This window comes from Symsagittifera roscoffensis, chromosome 1 (assembly GCF_963678635.1).
Source record: "Symsagittifera roscoffensis chromosome 1, txSymRosc1.1, whole genome shotgun sequence".
In the NCBI taxonomy this organism is placed as follows: domain Eukaryota; kingdom Metazoa; phylum Xenacoelomorpha; order Acoela; family Convolutidae; genus Symsagittifera; species Symsagittifera roscoffensis.
In genome coordinates this window covers 1,946,818-1,961,968 of record NC_087062.1, presented here as the reverse complement: position 1 = coordinate 1,961,968, position 15,151 = coordinate 1,946,818, and the positions used below count along the sequence as shown (strand labels likewise).

The following is a 15,151-nucleotide window of genomic DNA, read 5'->3' as shown; positions in this document are numbered from 1 at the left end:
TAAATTATAGCTGTACACTTTCTCATTAGAGTGGAGAGTCGTAATTCGGCTTGTGTAAAGAGTCGTGAATTTGCTGATATTAGGTTCATTTTGTTTGTTCCACTATGTGATTGTAGTAATGCTGCGCCGATGCCAAAATTTGAAGCATCGCACATTGCGTAAAATGGTTGATTTGGATCTGGAATTGTGTTTGATATTTGTTCTGTTAAGAGTTTTTTAATTTCTTCAAATCGTGTTTGATTTTCAGTGGTCCATTCAAAATTATTCTGTTGTCTGAGGATGTTATAAAAGGGTCTTAAGTATAATTGCATTTTGTAAACGTATTTACTTAAGAAATTTAACGTTTCGAGGAATTCTTGAATTTTCTTTTTATTTGTTGGTGGTTGAAGTTTTTGAATTGCGTCAATGCGTGATTTTAATGGAGTAATAGTGTTTCGTTTGATATTATGTCCTAAAAATTTAACTCGTGTTTAAAAAAATGTGATTTGTCTGGGGCTGCTTTCAGATTTTCGTTCTGAAGGATTTTATGATATTGTTCTAAAACTGTAAACATTTCATCTTTAGTTTGTGATTGCACGAAAACATCGTCTAAGTTTGTGTTGCATTTTTCTTGAGTATAAGTGGTCTAAAGATTTTACTCATAAAAGCTGAAAAAGCTGCTGGTCCTATGGATATTCCAGAGAATAATCTGTTGAATTCATATTGTTGATTTCCAATAACGAATTGTGTTAATCGTCGTGACTGTTCGTCTAATGGCATTTGATTATATGCACTATTCTGCGGTTGTGAAATATTTACCATTTATTTTTGTTAAAATTACCTGAATTGGTTCTATGGGACAATTACATTTAGATTCGTCAATTAGGGAATTAAGATATCTAGCGTCTAGAACAATTTTTACTGATTCTCCTTTAGCTAGGATGATAACTGGGTTGATAAAGGTTGATAACTTCTTTATTTACTGGAGATGTAATTTCATATTGTTCTAAAATGTCAAGTAGTCTATTTACTTTATCTTGTAAGTGTATTGGTACTTTGCTTGCTCTTTGTTTTTTGAAAATTGCGTCAGGTTTTAAAATTAAATGTAGTGGTGAACTAATTTTTCCGACATCGAATTTTGATGTTGCATAAACTGTTGGATATTTTAATAACAGTTTGGCTTATTTGTCGAATTCGTTTTGTGTTATTTGAGAATGTTGAAAAGTAAACATTGTTCGAAATTTTTGCTGTTCTTCTGTATAATGCGATATTTTGAACTTTGGTTTAAAATATGTTGTTTTTGTGAAATAATCTGTGTTTCTTTTTTCATTGCTTATTATGTTGTTTATTGATAATTCTTCATCAAGAACTGTTGATTGACATATATCTAGAACTGTAATATATTATTGACTCGATATGCTACTTCGTTTGTGGGTAAAGTTGTAGCATTTGTTTCACAGTATCCTACGAGTCCTACAGGTAATGTTATCTGGTATGGTGAATTGTTATATACGTGCAATGAAATAATGTTCGAGTTTGAGTTTTTCATATATTTTATGAATGAAATTGTTATTCGGAAAAATTTATGGATAGGTTTGAATTCGAGGTCTGACATAAAAAGTTGTTGTTTGTTTTGATTTTTATGATAGTGGTGAACTTGTTTGATTGAAAAGTTATATACATTTCTCGATAGTGGTTTCAGATAATTTCGTTGCTGATTGTATATAGGATAGAATTCAGAAAAAAATGGTGGTTGTTTGTTTAATCTTCGAAAAAATCTTAAGGATGTTTTTTTTTATCCTTGTGTACTTGTCTTTTATATGAAGTTTACTATTTGAAATATTTATTGTGGGAATATACTTAACTATAAATGGTATGCCAATGATATTGTGTTTTTTATCTGTTATGTGGAATGTTTGTTTAAATGGTTTTTTAAAGATTTTGTTTTGTTCCATTGTTCTCGTGGGACATAGGAAAAGTTGGATTTTCCCATAATTTATTAATAATGAGCCTTGTGCTGTTGCTAATTTGCTGGCTGTCTTAATAGGTACTAGGGTTGGATGTAATGTTTTAATTTCATTCCAAGTAGGAATATTAATTATATTTGATTCTGCTCCTGAGTCTATTAAAAAATCTATTTCAAGATCTGGTGGTTGAAATACTTTACTTTTTGGACTTTCTAAGAGAAATGGAATTGTCCCATTTTTTCTCTTGGCTGTTCTTTTTGTATTTTTAGATATATGTGGTTTATATTTGAGATTTGTACTCCGCCTTTTTCGGGTTTAATTACATTGTTAATTCTATTTACTTCTTGGTCAACTGGTACAATATTACTATTAGGTGTAGTGTAGTAATTGTGGAGAAGTTCCAATTGATTTTCGTAAATGTGTGAAGTGAAAGGTTGTTCAGATATGATAGGTTCGTAATCATTTTCAGCTGTGATCATATTAACCGAGATAGTATTATTCGTATCACTTTCGCTGTTGTGATGTGATTTAATTGTAATTCTGTACTTTCTGTATCATCGATACCAGGGGGTCTGAGTTTGTTTCTTCAATTGTTTGTACTTGATTAATTTGTCTTTGATGTTTCGGTGTATTGCTTCTATATCTGCTTTGGGAATCGGAGCTGATTGTTTTAGTTTGGATTCCTATTTTGTGAATTATTTCGTGATCTATTGCGATAGTTATTGTTATTTGTTCGTTGATGATTGGATCTGTTGTATGAATTGTTTCTTGATCTCTTGTTTTGGTAACGTTGATTTCGATTATTGGAATAGCTTCTATTTCTATTGTTTGAATAGTTTCTGTTTCTATTGTATGATGAGTTTCGTGATCTATCGTTTGAATGATGTCTATTCCTAGAGTTTGAATGGAAACTGGTTTCAAAAAAATTCTGTTTTGTTTGAATTTGATCGTGAATAGTTATTTCTATACTGATTATTTTGGCTAATTGATCGACTATATCTATTTTGTGAGAAATTTCGTGAATTTCTTTGTTCTGGTGATCGACCTATATAAGTAGAATTATAGGGTGATTGGTTTCTTGAGTAATTTGAATTATTTGGAAGTGGTTTACCAGAGCTGTTGTTACTATTTATATTTTTTTTCAAATTATTTTTTCATATATTGATAGAATGTTTTATTTCGTTCTTTGTATTTTTGTGGTTTGTTTTGGTTATCTTGTTGTTTTTGTCTACATTTGGCAATACTATGTCCGTATCTTCGGCAATAATTACACCATTTTTTAAAAGATGGTTTACCTTTGAACTTTGAGTTTTTCTCATATATGTTTAAAAGTTCAGTGATTTTTTTTAGTTATATCTACATCTGAATCTTGTATGTTGTTTATATGTGTAGTATTTGTTTCGATTCTATTGACGTATTGTAGTTTAAGATTTTATGTTTCTTCGAATTTCATTGTGATTTCTGCTGGTTCTAGTTTATCAACTAGTTTTCTGAAATCTAAATCTGGTTCTCGATTTGAGGAGGGATGTGATGCTCTCTTTTGAATAGCTTTTTTCCTTAATTGGGGTGTTAGAGTCATCATTAAAATTTCTGTTCTTTTCGTGTTTTTTTAATCATGGGTGTTAAGTGAATATGCTTTTCGTACTAGTGTTTCACTTCGAACTGCAAATTGTTGAATTGTTTCGTTTGGTAGTCTACGAATTTCGTTACATAAAACTCTTTGATGTTGTTTGTTTCTTTCAGAGTCAAACATTTTTGAAAATTTTTATGTGAATCTGTTTTTATATCTATAGGTAAAACTAAAAACCATTACTGAGCTGCGCCATCAAGTGTTGTTTGTATTAACGCTGTGCGTCTATGTATCCAATTTTGGTGAAGTGGCGTGTTAATTGGTTCAGGTCCTATATTTAAAATTAGATTTGCTGTGACTGCATTTAAATAATCTTCATCGGAGTATTCAGGGTCTGTACCTGTAAGTACCATCATTGGTTTATTTGATTTTATTGATGATCCACCCATTAGGTATGGGTTCATTGTCATTTTTAGTAATTCTGCTGCGGCATTTGGCTTTTGTGAAAAATTTGTAAGTTGATTTTGTGTTATTTCGTGTTGTTTTAAATAATATGGTAATGATTTTTCATTTCGCATTTGTGTTGGTTGATAAGAATGCATAATGGCTGGGTTTTGTGATTGTACTGGTTGATAGGATTGTGTGCTTGGTTGATTTTGTACGTTCATCGGTTGATAGCTTTGTATATTAGCTAAATTTTGTGGGTGCTATTTTAAATTTCCAGAAACTTGATTTTGTCGAGGTTTTTGTGTACGATATTCTTTTGTGTATGGTGCAAAAATATCTGGTTGATAATAATCGTCATCATCTGATGATAAATAGTTTGATGTGTGATATGGTGTTTGTTGTTTATTCCTATTTTGTTGGAAAAATGGATAATTTTCACTGTGATATTGAGAGGGATGTGGATAGTCATGAAAGTTTACTGATTTTGTTGATGTCATTGGAAAATTCAACTTTTGTGAAAATAAATGATTTTGCTTTTGTATACGGGGAGGATGAGCTGTTTTCGATGGATTTACATAATTATAATTGTGTTCTGCGAAAAACTTCTAGTAAATGTTCTTTGTCTGTGTGTTGGTTTTGCAATTATATCTACGACCATTTTATAACATCCTTAGACAACAAAATAATTTTGAATGGAACACAGAACATCAAACACGATTTGAAGAAATTAAAAAACTCTTAACAGAACAAATATCAAACACAATTCCAGACCCAAATCAACCATTTTACGCAATGTGCGATGCTTCAAATTTTGGCATCGGCGCATCATTACTACAATCACATAGTGGAAAAAAAAATAATTGAACCTATTATCAGCAAGTTCACGACTCTTTACACAAGCCGAATTACGACTCTCCACTCTAATGAGAGAGTGTACAGCTATAATTTACACACTTACAGAATACGAATTTCCGATACTTGGATCAAAACATCCAACAGTTTTATTCACAGATCATAAACCAATTATATTTTTTTTACACAAAAGTCAAATCCAAATCATAGAGTTTAAAGATTGTAATTAATTCTAATGAAATTCCCAAATTTAGACATAGTTTGGACAGCGGGAAAAAACTTTGCATTACCAGACACATTAAGTAGAAATACACCACCAGAACTACTTACACGAAAAACTACAGTCGAAATACCAAAAAATATTAAATTTTATCTCGCAAAAGACGAAACATCACCCCGATTAGAATGTAAATATGCAGTAAAAACTGATATTGGTCAATCACAAATAAATGAGTTACAACTTTTCCCACTCTATCTAGATTGCCAAAATAATCACTATGAAGTTGATTTATTAGGTACATCAACGTTTAAACCAATTCCACACTCCCAATGGATAAAAAATAACACTCAACAAAAGAAAGTCAAACAACAATTGCAGAAAAAAGATCTTTTTCCACTAATTGAAAAGGAAAATTTAACCGATAAAATAAATTTATCAGGACCACATAAAATAGATTCAAAATATACGATAAATCAAGTTTTTAACCTTCATGATCCACTTGACACAATTTCCCTATCAAAACTAGAAATTGATAATATTTTTTCCTACCAACAGAGAAAATCACACTTGAACTTTTAAAACGATATCAAAATTTAGACCCAGTAATTCGACAACTCAAATCATGGCACAAATATAAAAACAAAAACAGCAAAAGCTGATACCACAATTTTAGGAAATAAAACACTTCTCCGATATTTTCGAAAATTTAATAACACAACGATGAACGAAAATACAGATCTTTTAGAATATCAATTAGATGATTCTAAAGTTCCTTGTCTTCCTTTAAGTATGATTTTAATAGCATTTAACATTTCCCATACACAAAATACAAAAGGACACTCCGGATCAGAGAAGACATATTCAAATTTTACACAAAATTTTTATTTTCCAAACGCCCCAATTTGGATAAAAGTATTATGCAATGATTGTATAATATGTCAATTGAACAAACCTTATCCAAATAAAAATCAAATAGCACAAAAACAAGATTTTAAAGTACAAAGTTTATACTTCAATCACAGAATATCATTCGACACAAAAGGACCAATTTGCCCATCCTCAGAAGGAAACTCCTACATTATGGTCATTGTTGATGCATTTACGCACTATGTAGCACTCAACCCAGTACCACATTGTAACGCTTATTACGCTTACACCACACTCTACGAAAACTGGATAGCAAAATTTGGACTACCAGAAATTTTAGTAACAGACAACGGTACAGAATTCATTAACAATGAAATCATCACATTATGTCACCTATACAATATCAAACATAAGCCACGCACATCTCATGGACCTTGGACAAATGGATTAGTCGAAGATATGAACCGTTCATTACAAGAATACCTTAGATGTATCATAAATGGAAATGACACACGATACACAGAATGGCCAACAGATGCAAAACTATTCCCATTATCATACAATTCACAAATAAGACAACTTTAGGAATGTCACCATATGAAATGGTTTTTTAACCAAAAACCAAGAAAACCAATTATGTTCACCGCAAATGCACACAAAAATGCACAACGACATTGCAAACCAAATAAAGATTCAATATGCTATAACCTACCATTACACACACATGATGAAGATCATTTTCATCACCCAAAAATTCACAAACTAGCCTTCGGTACACACACCGAATGGACTTTAAACAGAGACAAAAAGCATAATGAAATCTACCAAAAAGTAACAAAGAAATTGTTATAACGGCAAAACATCAATAACCAAATAAATTTACGTTTTACGCCAGGTACCGATTTAAAAATTGGAACATTTGTTTTGATACCAAATTTCCAAACACAAAAAGGAATATCTAAAAAATTACAACCACTTCGAAAAGGACCCTACCAAATAACTGCAAAACCCACTGAAGTAACATATAAACTCATAGACACCACAAAAAAGGAAATTGTTCAACACAGAAACAATTTATTACCCTATTATCCGAAAGAATACGCCTTACGCGAATTAACCCAATTATGTTCTTTTACCGGTTTAAAAGTTATTCAAAATAACACACGAATAGACCCAGAAAAAAACGAAACTAACGAAAATCAACGTACACAATTTCAAAAACAAGACAAAAGTCACAAAGACGCAAAAACACTAAATTCAGATACCCCAACGCTAACTCCACAACAAAGTACACCTAACATTACATCAGAAAATTTAGGATCAACACCAACATCAGCACAAATACCTGAAAATCTTTTTAACCCACCTAATTCAAACGAACGATTACCCTATTGGACAACACAATCCTACCCACAAGCAGAACCAAACTTAGTAAACGACCCAATAAACGACCCAATAGTTCATCAGATACAACATCATCATCCCTACCGGAAACCTTATCACTTCCCTCGACACCATCAATAAGTCAAATTTCACCATCATTTTTTCCATTAAACATTTCACACGATATTGATACTCGATACAGTGAACAATCTACAAATATACATCTAAGATTAGATTGGAACACATTTGTAGCAGCTCCTCCATTATTCGGACAACATAACGAAAGCCACCGACTACACAGTTGGGCACTTAACAGATTACAACATAGACAAGACATCCACGAAGATATCCGAGAACACAACGTTCAAATATTACATCAAAACAGTCTACAACTAAAGTTCGAAATAACAGTTAAACTTAACAATATTGTACAACATCCCTATCCATTAAGCCCCCCAAATATAACAGCTCAAACATTACCACCACCATTTATAACAACGGAAGTAATATATAAATACGATAGATATACAAAATACAATCGGATATATAACATTTTATAACCCATATTCTGGACTATCATACACATGTATATTTTAAAGATATTAACTTTTCAACACATCTTTTTTCTTATAATTTCCGACCAAAACACAAATCCATCTCCTCGCACAGGACCTCAAGATTTATTAGTAACACACTATGATTGTGAAGAAAACGAACAAAAAACATTACACAAATATGCAATAAATCAAGTCACACAATGCGAAACAGAACCACAAGCTATAGAAACTACAAACGTAATAGCAACGTTATATTCAAAAGCCCGAGCAAGGACAGTCACAGGATATAAATTTACAGCAACATTTTCCGAAAAAGAAAGTACATTGCTCACAAGTTTCTAACGGAAATAAAAACAGACTTGATCACGAATCATTTTACCAAAGTAATATAGAAAGATTTTTACATCTCAACCCCGATGATTGTAAAAACGAACTACACAAATTAAACCTAACAAAAAACAAACACTCAGACAGAGAAATTGTAAATTTCCATGTCTTCAGCGATTCTGTACATCAAGCAGAACTTGAACGCTATCAAGGACACATAAAATTAGACGAAAAATACCCATATAATGGCGCACACGGACGCTTAACTTGTGATATAAACGATAAACATTGGATACCACACATTGGAATAAACAACCCTTCAAACTGCAAAGCAGATACAAAAAATAAAGGATATCAAGAAATAATGTTTTTTGATTGGAAAATACAACTTGAAAAAATACAACTCACACGAGATCTATCAGATAACACAATCATCTATCAAGGAATTCGATTACCTTGTAAAAATGATCAAGGATTTTGTGACCCTACAACGAGAACCCAAGCAACAATCGTTTGGTTTCCCGAAGATACATGCACAACATTTCAAGTAGCAAAAATACACGCCCGAATGATAAAATTCCATAATAAATATTTTATCGAGTCATTTCCATACGAACAAGTGAACCCATCTCACAAACGAAGCAATAATTTCAAAAATCCACACGATATAGAAAACAAACTAACACGTTTTCAAATCAATCAAGAAACAGAATTTGCATGTAAGTATGCAAACCCACGCTATAAAACACAATACTCAGAAATACTTGTCGAATACGAACAAGGTTTCGACATGACCGCTGGAAAAATCAAAATTAACCCACACACAATAGCGTATTATAAAAACGACGGAAAACCCTACACCCCAATTAATTTTCGTAAATATATTGGTCAACCCGGTGGAAAACTAACACCAATTGACAATAAGAGTACACGACTACAAGAGTTATCTCTTATGGATACCACCTACTTTGGAAACATACACTATGACATTCATTTAGACATCTAATTAGACTACACGATTAGAAGAATTTTTCAAGAAATGTCACTTTCTGATTTAGAAACACTACATCAACTATGCGAATTAGAAAGAACACAAATCTTACAATCACTCGCATTAGCAGTGTTAAAAATACCCTACGCAGGATATTTATTATTAGGAAACAGATCAAATTTTCTTGATTACGAAGGAAACGTTTTATGGTTTTATACTTGCACCAAAAAAGTATCACCATTATCCGTTTTTGAAGATAAACGTTGTTACAAAAGAATACCCATATTCTACAAAACTAAAGTACATTTTGTCGATACACTTTCAAGACGAACATATTTTTGGGATACCGCAGTCCCATGTGGATCAGAAAATAGCCACAATGTCGTACAATTAAGTCCTGACGAAGATAAGTACTACCTACTAACACCATATCCTACATTAATGCAATCACTCAAAAAGTTTTCACCAGAAAGCATCCGAGCCATTACCCGAAACCCAAAGATAGACTTACAATCAATTGGAACTTACTCTAAATCTGATATACAACACCATATTAGAACACAACAATTCCAAGAATTACTTACACAAATGGATACCATACAACGACAATCAATCGATCAAAATTTAAGAAAACTTGCAGAAACCGCAGGATTTGCAGACATTTATACACAAGACTACAGCGGATATTTTGAATACATTAAAGATTATATATATTTAAACGGTGAAAAATACAGACCACAAGATATTTCACCCATAAATATTTTTAGTTTTGTAACGTTAAAAAACGAAATACTCGCTTTTCTAGGATGGCCCTATTACATCTTAGAAAGATTGACTATCATATACGCTATGGTTAATTTTATAGGATTTCTTTTCTCACTACTAAAAGGAATCTATAATACATGGGCTATACACACACAAGTCAACCGTCAAGCAAGTGTAGCACGTATTTTATTTGCAGGATTTTTTGGAATATTCTCCTCATCCATTAATAAAATATTTTGGACGCACAAATAAAAGAATATAACACAAAATTAGCCGCAAGACCAAATACATACGACGAAGAACACAATAATGTAAATACAGCACCTACAGCACCACAAATACCAACCCTACCACAAAATCATCCCTTATCTTTAGTTCCCAGAAATTTTCGAAATTTAGCAATCACAAATAACCCAAGTTTTCGACCAAGTTCAACACAAAGCCCTATTCAGCATATAACAACAAATCATTCACAAAATGATACTACATACGAACAATTTATAGAACAACCCCACACTACCACTTTTCAATCTCAACATAATCATTTTTTAGCCCACGATGAGCCGACAAGTTGGAGCCCTCCACTGCTCAAATTCCCATCCAGCCAACCTCCAAAACCCAATCCCAATTATCCCACTTTTCGCTTTCCCCTACCTGATTTTCCAATTAGTAATATACCATCCAGCACGAGTTCAGACACTAACTCAGATATTTCAATTTTTCACACTATTTCACAATTTAATAACTCAGACCTCGAAACTCCCGATGAATTTGCCAACTCTGAACCCTTTCCTTCCACCTATTCCTAAACCAACCCTTCAAATTTTTCACAGCCCCCTTTTCAACCCATCCATACCAGTCAACCACTACCGTCCCTTTCCACTCCCTCTTATGCATCCCAAGTCACCCCAACATATACCCCATCACTTTCTGAAAGATCGACCAATAACTCACCAGATATTCCGCAAATCTCCTCAGAATTAGATAATTATATTACCCTACAACAACAATTTATCCATCCCCATACTCTTACCATCCATCACCTATCATCCGTAACCACATCATCCGGCCCACCAACACCTACACCGCTATCATACTATACCCCATCATTAGCTCAATCATCCACATCCACTGAAACATCCACTAGCACTAACCGAGCTTACCGCACTTTTAAACGCAAATTTCCAAATCACCCATTCACAACTAAACCCGGAACAGCTAAAGAATATATTAACCATCCACAATATCAAAATACCAAAACTTTCCTCCAAACAAACTTACCATCATTTCCTCAATACACTTTAAATACCCCCACCACTAACGACGACAATAGAAATTTTGTTGACGAGCACGTCTTAATGCCAACACTACATTGGAAATCATATTACCACTTCACTAACCCTCTTTTTCTACCACTTTATAATACACAAACCGATAACGAAAAATGCAAAAATATGTTATATAGACTAACAACAGCCCTAACACCACGACAATTCACATACGTTGGATTTGAAAAATTACTCAAATCATTCACCGCACCCCGAGCTAACGATTTCACTATCGAATATTACGATCATAACATCATACGCCCTAACCAAGACCAATTTTAAGACGACGACCGCTTTGCTAACCCGCAACTAACCGAAAAAATTTTTCATCAAAACACCATATCTATTCACACTTAACATTTTTGATAAAAAACACGACCACATACTCTCCGAAGCCCTCATTGACACGCAAGCATACCAAAATTTTCAAGACAAATTTCAATTATTTACACTAACCTTCCACTTTCTTACACCACAGGAACGCCATTTGCACTGCTACCACGATATTATGTTACGCACTAAACAAACACACACTTACACATACTATCGTTTGATACAAAATCACTTTGACTTACACACACCCTCAAGACAAACCCACCATCGTTTTCAATTTATTAACTCAAGATACACATCACCATTTTTTCTTAATTTTACTTATTCTATCAAAAACACTAACCTCCACGGCATCCTCCGTAACTACGATCCCGTTCACCAATTGTATTTTGCCCCATCACGAAGACCTTCCAGAACGAAGAATCCAGACCCTTCCTCATTCCGCATGAATTCCTACAACCAATTGAAATTCCCATTTTAGAGTTTATCCATAATACTAAATATAATCATAAAATTTACAATCTAATCCAAAACTTACCTCATGAATTCGCAGTAGGCACCGAAGAATTAAATATCATTAAAGCACTTGATTTGCTTTGGCCACTGCTACAAACTAAAATCATCATCCGCATACTAGCTAAATTATTAACAACATCTGAATTAATCCAAGAACTCTTCCCACACGGCTTGTTCCCCGAAGATTAAGGTAAGTATAATTCAATTACCTTAACTAATAAATATCAAAATCTACTAACCTTTTTTCATAATGTTAGATTTCTTTTTCTAGTCTTCTCATCACCATCATCTGCAAAAACGAAAAAAGAAAATAAAAATATAAACTTGTTAAATTAAACTCCAATTCATATACAACTTATTTGCTATAACTATTTTGATATACTATAACTTTTGCACTATATAATGTCATAAAATTCATACCAAATGTAGTAAATTAATCTATAAATTCCCCCCCCCCCCAAAAAAAAAGCAGTAAATAAACATACAATGAAAATTTATAATTTCAAATTCCCCCGAATGTAGTAAAATTCAAATTCAAGCAGTAAACTTATAAATTGAGAAAGCAGTACTAACTTTTTTATTCATTCACACAAGAATTCTATCCATACTCGCACAGCTCCCCCACGAAGAATTGTTTAAAATAATGATTTTATGTTCCAAGCTTTCAATAACAACAACTCTAAGTAACGATAACAAGTTTCCAACTTTTCTTTAAGCCGGTTGGAATGGAGTTATACACTAATACCAAACTAACCATTGCAAATGACTAAACACCACAAATCATAAAATAACAGCATGAGTAAGAAAAGAACACCAACGGTACCCAATCCGGATTAACCCAGCTTAAAACTGGATAATTTATTCTTTTGAAGACTATTATAACGTGAACGAAAGAAATAATAAAACACGAAAAAGTCGAAAGACAAACCCAAACCAAAAACAATTTGATTTTTGAAAAAAGGACTCAACCATAAGTAACATAAGAAAACCCAGAAAAAAACAACACATAATGTTAACACAAAACAAGACCTCTCAAAGAAACAGCACGAAATCATACTCCCACTCCTGGCCTAACCCACCAGAGAGGACGTCCTGAGCATGCTCTATAGCCGGCCTAACCCACCGCGCTACAACCACGCTTTGTGACCGCACTTCTATTTTTAATCAGAGGTACTCAAGGGTGAGTAACTCTTCAAAATAACTGAACTAAAATAAAATGCTTTTGTGAAAACAATTAACCAAGATCATAACTAAAAAAAACAACTAACTAAAATCTATAAAATGTAAATCATAATATGCAGTACATAGATCACACACAACATCAAGGACGAACATCCAAAAACTAGACGATCCCATCACATTTTGAACAAAAAGAATGGCTATCAATCACAACCGACATGCCGCCCACAATCACAACTCAAAGGATTTAGAGTACGACTTGACTTTGCAGCAAAGGACTTCATTGAACCAGACCAATGACCACCTCGATGTTGAAGTATACGTACAGATCCGAGTAACATGGCATCCCGTCCAAACACGATTTCCACGTCATTCCCAGACGAGGCTGATCACAAAACAGTTCTCCACAAATGTAAACAAAACTGACATAGCAAAGCATTTTGGATTCTGGAATCTAAACGATTTCATTGGGGATCGCATTTGTTGTCGAACGACAAGAATATAACTTCCTGTCCACCGATCCAGCGTTCTGGAACGTTTCTCTTGAAGAGAAATTATGTCTACAGTTCTAGTCTCCTGGACCTCTCTTCTCCAGGGAACAAGAAAAAGAAAATGATGTTCGCCACATACCAACGTTCATCATCCATCCTTCAATTGCAGAAGAAAGAGATAGAACTCAAAAACTCTGTAAACCCCGGATGGGTGGAACCTGATCTAAACTACAATTTATTATTTCATAAATTAGATATTTTACCACTGTAAAATATTTAATATTAACCAATCATGATCCATCTAACTAACAACCCACTTATTTGTAAGTGCTGAAATTACTTGTAATTTCAGCACCAGAGAGATTTGAATTTAACTTAGAAATTAGTTGCCTCTCCCGGTTACTTCAGCAGCCGCAATGATACCAGTATACTCTAGATCTATTGAGCCTAGCAGAGACTAGTTAAACACCCTGAGACTAGTAGTTATAAGAGTAAGATTAGGATAGGTATTATACTAAGAAGGTATTAGACTAAGAAGTTGCACGAATCTATCCGGCCGAAAATAAGATAGCGTGACGAGCAGACGGTGTACCCTATCCGAAATTACTCTATGAGATAGACCTCCATACCTAACTCAAAATATCCAATTTATAACCAGTAATAAAAATTTTGTTTAGATCTGGTTCCAATTGAGTCAGATTATTCTTTTAAATGACCAATGCGCTAATTTGATGCTAGGAAGTTGTTTTCAAAAGGAAATTTGCCAGCATAAAACATCTGCTTGTCGAAAATGTTCAGAAGGCAAATGGTGACCAACATTTTTCTGGTCTCTTTCTTATTGCATTTTTTGCATAGAATCTGTGTTGCACTTTTTTATATGTTGACTATTGAATAAAATCAGCGTGCGGGTGGCGGTTTGGTTCGAAGTAGCTTGTGTTGTGTGTATTTTTGAAGAAAAGCTCTCCTAGAACAAAAAACGAGAGTAGTGTCGGCTCTGTTCAAATAATATGGATTGTTTGTCTGGCTGTGTAGTCCCTGAAGAGGCCCAAGCTGCTGAACTGTATCTCGGAGGAGACACTGGGCGAAAGTGAGCTGGACATGAGGGAGATCACACGCCACAATCCCACCACCACCTACTCGACCACAGTCTATCTCATGAAGAAGAACGCAGCCTCCTCCGCCTCCTCCGGCGGGTGAGTAGGGTGCAAAACTAAATTCAAACAAACAAAACACTCATTTTAAGCCGTCCTCTTCCATCCACTATTTAAAGAACGTTCCATCACCCGTTCCCACATATAGCAAAAACAGCTCATACATCGGGTGAATTTAGTCAAAACCTCCTGGGCTCTTTTTCCTAATCCCCCCCACCTGCAAATTTC

At 33.7% G+C, this 15,151-nt stretch overlaps 2 protein-coding genes across 9 annotated transcripts in view; one reads left to right on the top strand and one right to left on the bottom strand.

The window, feature by feature from the left end:
- The window catches only part of LOC134856977 (RNA polymerase-associated protein RTF1 homolog), a 607,680-nt gene that overhangs the window by 551,632 nt on the left and 40,897 nt on the right, over positions 1-15,151 (bottom strand). The gene's annotated exons all lie outside the window — the stretch shown is intronic.
- The window catches only part of LOC134856943 (uncharacterized), a 71,085-nt gene that overhangs the window by 38,069 nt on the left and 17,865 nt on the right, over positions 1-15,151 (top strand). For all 8 annotated transcript variants that reach the window (XM_063873233.1, XM_063873234.1, XM_063873230.1 and 5 more), the window contains exon 4: positions 14,805-14,965. In XM_063873233.1, coding sequence (XP_063729303.1) covers positions 14,805-14,965 — 161 coding nt within the window. The remainder of the gene's footprint in view (positions 1-14,804; positions 14,966-15,151) is intronic.